Here is a 12,048-nt window from a genome sequence, read left to right on the forward strand (position 1 = left end):
GTCCTTGATTTGTTGTCAATTGCAATCATGCCAACAACATGCGCATTAACTGCCTTTGTTGCGTGTTTGCTTAGGTATTCCTTAATTTCTGTAAGACGTTTCTTGGCTTCCATTTCGACGGATATGTCCTTAGCACCAGGAGGACAACTTTTCTAAATATTAACGAAAACAAAATAGCCCGGGATTAATGTCTTACTACAGAATCGGTGCAATTTTGACAATTTGTCGTTTGTACACAAATTCACTCACTCTAACTTGCACAGAGATAAGAGAGATGCTCGTTTGATGTTTGTCCATTTGAGATATGTCGTCAAGTAGGATTGAAATAATGATCATGCAACATGAAAGTTAATACCCCCTAATTTACTGCACCGGAAAACTTCAACAGTTACTATTTCGTCAAAACTATCAATGAAGGTTGGACTGTGTCTTTCACCATCAGCGCAATCACTAAGCAAACCAGTTATTAAATCTCTTGTGCTTGTCACCGACATCCATCTTGATACCAACGCACAGCCCTTGACACTCAACTGTACAGAATCAAATAATCCGCAGTTGCCGTTCATTTCTTACCGTCTGATTTTTAAATTATGACAATGTGTAAACATTAAGGGAGTGTTCTACTATCTTTCTTGTTTTGTTGGAAATTAGTTTTCTTACTCATGTCAAAAGTGCCCCTACCCATAAAATATTCATGAGTCCCTTTAAAATATAATTTAACTTTTATAGTCCACCTACCCGATGCGTGCCCTTGCTAGAATATATTTAAGTGACTTTGTAAATATCTATCATTTATGCTATTTATAATGTTCGGATATGACACCACCATTTCATTGATTTACATTATCATTGTGTTCTGGCTCCTATATGCCACTCTAATTGTTTTGTTGAGTTTCAAAATGATTTTTCTGCTATTTCACATGCTTTTCTAGTTTTCTAGTCCAGCACATGTAATAGCTATAATTTTTTCTTCCTTCTTCCTTTGTTTTTCAGATTCCCTTCATATATTGAATATTGTACTAATTGTCACTGGCGCTTTTTTGAAGCATTACTTTGTGTAAATTTTCACGTGAAAACATGTCAGTTAACCTCACTGCAATTTGCACGTCATAGACAGAATGCTAGCAACGACGTGCCAGTTGATAAAAAACTTCAAGTAAAATTCACCTTATTTCCTTTACAGATCACAGAATAAAGTTTTCGCAAAACGTAATCCTTGAAGGTTAACTATTTATATTAATAAATATCAACGGCTACTTATTGTGAGAAGCCGTGTCGCATTATGGCAAAAATGAGAAATCATTCTTTTGTGTCAAGGTTTTATTATGTGAGAAAGCTTTTAAGTTTCCTGATGCTATGGAATTTAAGTCGACCACAAAAAGGTCATTGCCTCCAGGTTAATGAGGGTTTAGCGGCTAAACCTCAAGAAACAAATTCGGCCAAGCGTCTTGAAACTGGAATTCAGCTGAAAAGTAACAGTAATATGTGAACTGAAAATTTATTTTAATTTGAGAGTGACATATGAAGCTGCACGGATGTACTATTTGACGCAGGGTAGTTAAATGTCACAAGCTGTGCGTTGCAATAATGAAATCTAGTATTAGCTCTCAGAGATAAGAGCGAAATGAATGTAAATAGCCACGTCTTCATTGTCGCAACATGTACGTCTGGGAATTTGAACATCCTCTTCATATGATAGACAATTAGGCAACGGTAACCGTACACTTTATATTAAATGACCACATGAGATAATAACGCAGAGAGAAATAGTATTTAAACAAGATTTTGGAAGGGGGTATATATCCCCTCTCTAAGATCGATAGTATTTATACAAGCTTTTAGGAGGGGTATTTATCCCCTCACTGCAAGTGATGGCATAAAACCTTACTTGTGCAAGTAAGTCTTTCTTTGTTCCTAGGATGATGACTGGAGGTGCAGGCGTGTTTTCAATATGTCCATCTGGGAGTTTCATGCGGATTTTAGAGTCAGGATGCGCATGAGTATGGATAGAATTCACCCAAAAGCACAGGAAGTCTGAAACAAAAATTGATATTTTAAGCCATTGTTGACAGTTCGTCTGTGTGCTATTAATTTATTCTCCAATTTTAAGATTTTTAATAATGAGTCACTAGATACTGCAGAAAGTGTCTCCATGAGTATTAAACGTCATGCTGAAATGTCCATCACAATAAGATCCGAATATCGATAAGGCCAAAAAAGAGACTTGTTTCTGGTCCTTTTTAGCAAAAGTGATACTATGATGCAATTTTCTTTTTTTGAAATCGTAACGTTGGTTTGGCACTATTGATGCAGCAACAGTCATTGTATTTTATCAGTGGCTGCAAAATACCTCGGTTTCTTTAAAGCATTCTTGGACATGCAAACAGGAGATCAAGGATATATGTGTACCGAAGAGCACGTAACCACAAGAAGAGACATGACGCGCAGGTCCTGAAATGACGCGCGCGCTGACCAGAAACTGTTTTTTTGGACTTAGTGACGGAGTGCATAAGTGTTAAAGACCCAACGTCGCAAGCGAATAAAAAATATGATTAAATTTGGGAAATACAGTAATTGACACAAAGAAATCATGTTCATTACTGTCGACAATTACGGCTATATCACTTAAAATATTTACCCTTTACAGTCCATTCATCTTCAACAACGGTTGACATCATGTCATCAAGGGACTTTGTCAAGTCAGTGACAAGTACAAAAATGACACGATTACCAAGGAACACCTATAAATAGGACAGGCAGATACGAAACGAAGGTAAAATGCATAGTAAAATTTTTTAAACGCGGAAATGACATGACATTTAATGATGATAACAATATGGCAACAGAAAGAGAGGGGAACATTCGACTTTAAGATAATCAGTTACGTGATTAATTTCTGCTGATTTTTTTCAGCAAAACTACAAGTAATCTTCCAACGTTTAGAAAGACGAGAGACTGGACAATTTACTCTGGTCCTTACCATATGCTAGTTTGAAAATTAATTATGTCATCAAAGAAAATACAGTGGCAAGGCTTTGATCGTGCAGTAATCAAGCTGCTTAAATAGTAACTAATACCATAATTTCTCCCGTAAGAGACCATACATGTAAAGAAAGTATATTATTGGTTAGAAAAAGATTCGTCATGTACAAACCTGGTGGGTTATGTAGTACACACTTTGTCCTGCAAAATCCCACAAGCTAAAGTAGATATCAGGTTTGTCAATATCATCAGCTTCTTCCAATCGTTTAAGCAGTCGTGTTTCGACATCTCGTATCTTTTCCCCCTTTAACTTCACTGCTTCTATCACATCCACAACCTTTGCCGGGACCATTTCGGATTGTTTTTGAAGCGTACGGGATTCCCGCTTTCCATATCCTCGAATAAGGACATCTCCAAGAATTTTCTGTGTTTCTTCAATTGACTTTTTGCCTTGGTATTTCGTGGTAAACTCTATTTAGAATGATTGAAATAAATCAATCTTGGCAAATGTTCTTTAAAATAAAGCTATTTACATAATGTCTGTGATGTTATTGACTCTATGCCAAAGGAAAGGAAAACATGCTGGTATGCATACAATTCATTCTGCAAGCGAAAACTTCCACTTGCTTCTGACAGGTCGCACTACAATGACGTGTGAACTCTAGTTTTGCGACATTGATCATTATGAAAAATTAAATGTATTAAATATGATGTGAGGTAATGCATATATATCCAGGAGAACATTTAGTATTTACATTTTAAATCCAGTGATATGTCTTCTGAAATGACTCGCACACGTGACTAACATGCATCGTATACAGATCTAATTCAAAAATAGATTCTTGGCTTTCAAGGAAGCGATAGTTTTGAAGCCATTTAGAAGTGCACCGCCTCAAAATATCTCCTTGGCGATAGCTATTTCAGTGTGCACTTTCTGCGATCATCCCTGTGCATTCTGTGCGTCCTGTGTACCATTTACATATTATGAGGCACTCCTTGGGTAATATTGTGTGACATGCAATGTTGTTACAGAAGTCGTTCACTGTTACATAGATTATATACTTTGCTATGTCGACCAGTACGTCGTCTTAGCTTTAAATTTCGCCCACTACTTTTCGTCTTGTGACTCTAGGTCAAAACGTTATAAACAAAACCGTGAAATGACAATGAAGACATTAGTGTGAGATCTGATCATGCATGATATGTACGTGTGTAGGAGGCTCAGATCATTGACGATTCAGGTGAAAGAAGGACGGTACGGACACCACCTGGTAACAAGTAAATACATGCAAAAGTAATAAACGGTGTCATCTTTGAAGACATTGAGCCAATACTATTTCTTTTTCCCGACGACCTTCGCTTCCTATTCCCCAAGGAATACTGCAAGCTCTTATGAATAATGACTCAATTAGTTCATTATAATTCAGATTCCGCTTCCAAAGTACAGATACACTGACACTCTCATTTATTATCGATGAAACCCTCCAGACTTGGTTATGTCGGCTAGTGTTTTGTACTGTTTATAAAAACACAAATGATTTTCCCTGCAGGCTCGCATTTACCCTCACAAATGCTTGCTTTGATCGATTATCGCCGTGTAAGCTGTGCAGTGAGTCTCATATCGTAAGTAATTAATTTGCATCGTCACGTATTTCCTATGGTTTCTTACTGTTTCATAAAAGCAATATTCACCAGTCAGACAAACTTAAATTTGGATTCAATATGCCTACTTGGATAAGACTTGTGTTTATCATTTTACTGAAGTCCTATAACCATAGCAATGTTTAATCTGTTCGCATTTCAGAAAGGAAATTGTAACAATGTGCGAATGTTTACCGGTCTCCTTACTCATAGTATATCATTTCACATTTTCATTAGTATGTCAAATCGGATTTTACTTTCGGATTGCGTCGCATTTGTGATTTTGAGGTGGGCGGTAGTACATGATTGCTGTATGGGCTAGTAAATCACACGAAACGTAACTTTTGATGAGAAGCTTGCCAATGTCCGTTACTAAGTGTACCGGCTATTCTGCATAACATTCAGTGACTTTAACTTACATGAATACAGATTGGAATTTTTTTTCTGTAGGGGTGGCCAATTTGATTTCGGGGAGGGGGGCGCGCTGGAGGATTTTCGAAAAATAATTTTACCGGCTAAATTCTGAAAAAAATGTCTCTGCAGAAGAGAAAGGGAAAATACTTCTAGGAAGGCTGTCAAAATAAATTTGCTGTGATGCCCCTTTGGTGGTAGACCAGCATTCAGTGGTCTCTCGAGCTGCATTTTTGAACAAGAATATTTGAAAACAGAATTATTTTCCTTGTAGCTGCCGCCTACTATATTTTTGATTGGGTGTCTATAGAAGCAGAAACCTCTTCTCAGTAGCATGAATCATGGTCACTCTGTGTGGAGTGACCGTGCATACAGAGCGACTGTACATGAATGTGGTGTACTTGTATTCTGCTGATGCACTCCCCGACTGCACTGTGTTATATTTGCAATGCTGCCAGTGTTAGAATAAACGTGAGAATGTTTGTCAAGTCTACAAAAGAGATTTATATCAATAAAAATCTCACTATAAAGCGATAACAGTTTATGAAGAGATATATGTCTATTAAGTTTAAAATTTTGTCTCAGATTTAGCGGAAAACAAAACGACTGGTGAATGTCAATGTCATGTTGTATGCCATCTGATCAGATATTTTATGATGAAGATAAGAAAATTAGTCTGGCATTCAAATCTCATTAAATGTGTATAATATGTATGATTTGTGATATTCAGTGGGTGTGTAATTGCTTTAACTCAAGTCTTCAATCGCATTCGTTGACATTGTCTTGAGTGTGTACTTTAAACAATGGCTGAAAATGTAAAGTATAAGATTTGTAAACTTCCTGATAGGATCAAAATAAACAACATATAAGAGAAGGCAGCGGTTTGCAGCAGTGTACAGTCCATTCAGCACCTTCTTGATTTTTCACAAGTCATGTGCTTTGCATCAGGCAGTAACATTGGGAAGGTTGTATAAGTAGGGCAGATGTTCAGTGATGTATTATTATTATTATTATTAGACTTTATTTAAACTCGATAGACTGTTGAGCCGAAGGCTCTTCTCACACAGTGTCGAGATGCAAGAAATATACAATATGTACATTAAAAAAATATAAAAAACAGAACAGAGAAAAACAAAACATTAAGACATCAAGAAACAGACGACAAAATATAAAAAAACGCCAAAAATGGCTCAAAATTACATTTTGCCCAAAAGACGAGACTTACATTTCGTTTTAAAAGAGTGAAGAGTAGAGCAAAATTTGACATCTGCTGGTAAACTATTCCATATTTTGACACCGCTATACGTAAAACTCCTCTTAAAAATTTGAGTTCTTTGTCTTGGAATACATAATTCATTTCTGTCTACAGATCTTGTACTACGACTGTGGACGTTCTGGACACTTCTAAAAACATTCAAATATTTAGGAGCCAAATTATTTTGGACTTTGTACATCAAGACTGATTCATTAAAAGCAATCCTTTCTCTAAATGGTAACCAGTTTAAAACGTCGAATAAATTACGACTGGGAGTGCTAAAATCTGAGTCTAAAAGTACTCTGGCTACAGCTTTCTGTTGTCTTTCAACACGAAGTAAAAGTTTGTTGGAACAATGACCCCATATGTTAGAACAATAGTCAAAATGGGGTAAAATAAAACAAATGTAAAATATCATCTTAGCTCTCTGAGTTAAAAAGGGACGAATACGTTTTAGATGCAGCAATTTAAAGGCTACCTTACTACAAACTGAATTTACTTGCTTTTCCAATTTAGGGTGTCGTCAATGGTTACACCCAACAATTTTTCATGGTTACACAATCGAGCTGATCATTGCCACACATAACATTGATGTGATTTTTCGTTCTGGCTTTTTTCTGCGTTGTACCAATGACGATAACCTTAGTTTTCTGTGAATTAACACACATGCTATTTTGATCGCACCAGCGTGTGATCAGATTCATATCTGTACATGTGTGAAAACATGGATATTTCCACATAATTACGTTTTATAAATGACTCTATTTTACAAGATTGTGATTGAATGATTTTGTATTTTGAATAAAAATGCTTTGCCTCTACTGGTCAAGCATTGCTGTGAAAAAGCTTCTGGAAAAATTGCTTCCAGGGAGGGTAAAAACCCAAATAGTCGCCATTCAAATTTCATGAAGCCCCCGTCGAAATCAAATGGGCCACCCCTAATGGTAACTGCTTTAGCAATGAGAGGCCGTCACTCTGTATTTAAACTGTACAGAGTCCACACTGTTCGTATCGTACACTTAAATTTACTATAATGTTGGAATCCAGGGGTTTTGGCAAATCCAGGCGTCGTAGCGGCCTTTCCCATGAAGCATTGTCATGGTAGAGTACCGTGCATGACGCAAGTCGCAAATTCACTTGACCTTAATGAAGAACATGGTATTGCGTCGGACATGGTTTTAGCCAATGCAGGGGATCCCGCAATGTATTCAGCATTGTATCGGTTAGCATTGCAGCATGGTCCCTGCCAGACGGGTGACAGTAACCTAGTACCTATGGAAGTGGCCTTTGAGCGTCAAAATGATAAACTTTGATAGTACTGTCAGTGTACTGTGTTATGCAATGTTGCAGCCGGGACGCGCCCTTCCGACAATGTCCGTAAAATCGAATATGTTGTCCCGCATTCTCGCATACTGCGGGTCACCTTGGGCGCACTTATGAGTCGACTGTGCTGGGTGTAATCTGCAAGTAATATCTGATAATAACGATGACCTTTGTTTTGCATGATTATTTTGAGGTCTATATTTTCGTACTTTCGTAGCTGTGATTAGAAGTAATTAAAAGCCCGTAATTAAAACGCTGCATTTGATATTATAACTTGCTTGTAGTCCGACTTAGCTTTGTGATTGGCGGCAGATACGGCCTACTAACCGCTACAATTACTTGCCTGAAATTCAAGCATAGTGAAGCGGTCCCGGTAGCTTTCATTTTGTTTTGTAAAACTAATTTGTTAAAAAATAATACAAACTTTGATTAACATACAGCTAACGCAAGTTGTCCCCAAAATGTGCCCAAAAATAAACAGTACGGGGACACAGTGTCCGTTGGTTTAAAAATTCTGGCTGAAACACTGTGTAATGTATTAAACATGTTTTTTTTTGTTTTTATTTGCTTTGTCGGGGGAGAGGTTGCGAATTAGCAGGAAGTAGTTGTCGCTTCTTTCACTACAACGATGATCATGGTGGTGGATGGTTGGGAATTTTGCAATGCGAGTGTCAGTGAGCTGAGAGTTGAAACGGCAACAATTAGCCGTTGGAAGATATAGAAGCTGGTGGCCGATTGGTAGAAGTATTACACAAGGTATGCATTGATGTCTCACGACGCAACGAATGAAAACAGGATGTCATCGGATGACGTATGTAACGTTAGCATTGCGGCGTGACGGATATCGCACTTTGGTACAGGCAAGTGAACTTGCCTGGGTTTCTACGATCCTGAATCATCATTATGACATCAATGTGCAAACTTCAAGGTAACTAGCTTTGAATTTTGCAGTTACCCGTAGTGCATGACATCGATGATGGCTGATATAACATCATTGTCTACTAGTATCTTTTAGGTTTCCAGTTGCACATATTTTAATGAAACGGACGAAGACTGGGTCGTTGCTGATGAGAAATTTGGATGTATTGTCCGAAGTCTAGTCCAGTAGGAAAGCTTCATATAGTGCATGCTTTAATTCAAACACACCTTCAATTTACAATTTTAATATTGCTTCCAAAGTAACAATTATGTCAAAAGACATTGATCCCTTTTCAGTGGTTGAATTGTTGGAAAAGTCAAAATTGCAAGTTTTCAGCATGGTCGGATTAGGCAAATCGAGATGCCAGTAAATTTTATGAAAGACAAAGCTATTTCGAATTGGTCGATAAATGTATTTTACTCAATTTATCCACGAAATCAGCGTAAGTATCAATAAGCAATAAAACATATTGTCTGACAATAATATTTACTTGTTCTTACCCTTAATGATCCATTCTGTGATATCGATGTTGTAGATATCAGCTCCATCTGTACTAATATGCTTTTCTTCATATGGCTCTTTGAAGAGACTTCTTTTGGTCGATGTCTTTCCTGCACCATATGCTCCAACTAACATAACACGACCCCGGTAAATTTTTTTATGTGTATCTGGACTTTGCGATAATACTTGCAATTTGTGATAAAAATCCTGATGGTGAAAGTTACGTAACAATGTGGTTACTGTACATAGGTGGTAGTCTTGTGTGCATTTGTTTTTCAAATTACATATCCATATCATCGAAAAAATGTATTTCATGTTGTAAAAAGAAGGTCATACACGGATGCTCATGGACAAACAGCTTCTGAAACGCGTCCTCTACCATGTCCGTCTCTTATATTAATAAGAACCACCAAAGTTATTATCCAAGGCAAATACTGACGATGTGAATGTGTAGAATTCACAATAAATAGGTTAACTGCATAGCGAATAGTCACGGTGTTAAATAGCTCGACAGCACAGGAAACCTTCCTTAGTATTTTACAATTAAAGGTATACACTGTCACCTAGCTGTTCCAATTTTGCCACAGTTGCCATGGAAAGAGAAAATCTAACCAATCACAGATTTAAAGCCGGTGGCCGCTTTTTAAAAACAACGCCCTCACATGGACATTTTGAATACCAAGGAACGCCTCTTTGACCATATATGGGCATATTTAGATTACAGGTGACTGTATACCTTTAACACATAACATTTTTTCTTTAATTCTTACTCGCTTCAAACATTAATAATTAGTTTCTATATTAATTCACATCGTACCTGAACGTGGATCTTTTACAGAATATGCTTTCAAGCGAAAATATGAAATCTTTGAAAAGAAGAGTGTGTCACCTGGCGGAACATTTATATCATTTGGATAACATGAAATATTTTCGACCACTTACAAACAAAAGGCATACACATTGCAAACTGTGCCAGTGAAACGTCAATATGCAAGCTTTACGATTGCAAAGTGGCATGAAGGTGAATAGTATCGGCCAGGATGAAAAGTGGCTCCTCCCGAGGTTCTTTCATTTTATGGTTACGCTTAAGTTAAGTAGAATTTCACAGATTCCCAACAGCCCAGCGATCACGAAATTGTGACTTTGCTTCTACAACTATTCTATCACTGTCAGAAGCAGAAAACAGCTAGGATCACTTCATGAGAATGATCCAAAGCGTACCAATTTACATGCATTAAGTATTGACACGTCATGCAATAGCAGCACAGAATTATCAACATTTTTAATCTTATGAAGAATAACCAGGCATTTTCATTTCTAACAGAACTAAGTCATGTATTTTATATTTATCAGAAAAAACTGCAATAGTTAATAATAAGAAATCCTACTGTCTGTTTCATATAGTATGCCACAGGAAAGGTTTCAGGCGATAAAAATGTGTTAACCCAACAAAGTCTAAAGCTTGAAAACATTTTACAAAGCACGTTATATTAAGCTAAGAACAATATGTTTGGAGGACCTTTTTCCTGAAAACGATACACCAAACGCTCGAAAACAAAGAATATGTCAACATCGTGACTATTCGTTATTTCTCAAGATCTAGCGGTCAATCTCTGACCAAATGCAAAATCACGCAAAATTGACGACAAAGAAACAATGCTACAACCAAGCTATTTAAAGTTTTTAGCTGTGTTACAGTTATGAACCAAACGTAAATTACAAATATTATTACTGTGTTGTTGAAGTTTACTTTATGTGTAGGTATAAAATATTGCCTTTCCCGTTAGCCATGCTCGCTAGAAAGGTCTTTAAAGCATCATCTTTGGCATGTCATGTGTTCGTTACTCAATAACGTTACCAGCCAAGGGAATTCCTGAAGTATTATGACATATACCTTTGATATTCTCAGTTATACTTAGACATTTAGATAGTTAGACATAATTAATCACGTGTTTTTCTTAGAAATTTCCATTCTTTCTACAAGTATGGTAAGTATCGCTCGACCTCGTGATTAGTTTACTCTTTCAGCTGAACTTTGAACTTGCAATGCCCCTGGCCGTTGACGGCGCCATAGACTGTCAAAAGAAGTACCGTTGGACCGTTCAAGGTTACTCCATACAAGAAATCTAAAATAATGCTTGAGACATCTTTCCAGCGAGCATTTAAAACGAGCATTGCATACCGCTGATACATGGCTTAAAGCTAAAGCAAATATATCAGTTGCAACGAATTTTTCAAGCATACTGTACAGTACAATAATGCAATAACTTTCAATTATATCATACCAGTATATTGATGGCGCAAATACGGCGATCTGATTGGTCGAGACGCGAAAGGACCATGTTATATTCGTGATATACTACAGCTCACACGTGCGAGCTCTCGGCTAGAGTAAAAATCCTTTTTTGACATACTTTCCATGCCAGAATTTCAATATACTGTTACGATATAACAGCTATAAATCACACCCAGCGACTGTACATCACTCGGTTTTGCCAAGTTCACTTCATATATGCACTCGCTATCGCCCGTGCATATATGTCGTGAACTGGTCAAAATCTCGTGGTATACCGTCGCTGGGTGTGCTTTATTGCTTATTTACAAAGTCAATGCAAACACTTCGATCCTTATCAAATTTGTGAGGAATCTTGCTAAGGCGGACGAAAAAAAAATTATTCAATATGTAATTATGGCTGATATCACTTTTGGGAGTCTGCTATTCGAGTGCCACTGCAAAATATAATTTCAGTGTAACATAAATCTTTCTCATAACGAGTTTATCGCTGAAAAATCGATGTGAAAGTAAATACCCGTCAACTTTCTACGACAGGAGCGTAATAAATATGTATATCGTGTCGTTCTTAGCTTTTGCAATTCGAAAGTTATGCAATTTGCAATGAATACTAAACCATGTTGACAATGCACTTTCCGATTGCAATGTTTGCTCAAAAAGATCATTCTAAACCCCGTTAATGAAATGACGTTCTTATGTATGAACAATGCCTTCAATGAGTAG

General features: G+C 37.0%; 1 protein-coding gene across 1 annotated transcript; it reads right to left on the minus strand.

Moving 5' to 3' along the window:
* Nucleotides 1–450: 450 nt before the first annotated feature.
* Nucleotides 451–11,195, minus strand: LOC139146206 (uncharacterized). The gene is made up of 5 exons (XM_070717614.1): nucleotides 9,032–11,195; nucleotides 3,155–3,453; nucleotides 2,639–2,741; nucleotides 1,864–2,034; nucleotides 451–530 (listed from the first exon to the last, which is right to left on the minus strand). The coding sequence occupies exons 1-5, from the start codon at nucleotides 9,345–9,347 to the stop codon at nucleotides 451–453; spliced, it is 969 nt and encodes a 322-aa protein (XP_070573715.1). The 5' UTR covers nucleotides 9,348–11,195.
* Nucleotides 11,196–12,048: the final 853 nt, after the last annotated feature.

This window comes from Ptychodera flava, chromosome 12 (genome assembly GCF_041260155.1).
Source record: "Ptychodera flava strain L36383 chromosome 12, AS_Pfla_20210202, whole genome shotgun sequence".
In the NCBI taxonomy this organism is placed as follows: Eukaryota; Metazoa; Hemichordata; class Enteropneusta; family Ptychoderidae; genus Ptychodera; species Ptychodera flava.

What these genes read in the sequence shown, in the direction of transcription:
- LOC139146206 (XM_070717614.1), bottom strand. Translation starts at nt 9,347, where the DNA reads ATGAAATACATTTTTTCGATGATATGGATATGTAATTTGAAAAACAAA. An exon ending in TGTACTACATAACCCACCAG is followed by an intron (nt 2,742 to 3,154) that starts GTTTGTACATGA and finishes TCCTATTTATAG; the next exon opens with GTGTTCCTTGGTAATCGTGT. An exon ending in AGATGAATGGACTGTAAAGG is followed by an intron (nt 2,035 to 2,638) that starts GTAAATATTTTA and finishes TTTTTGTTTCAG; the next exon opens with ACTTCCTGTGCTTTTGGGTG.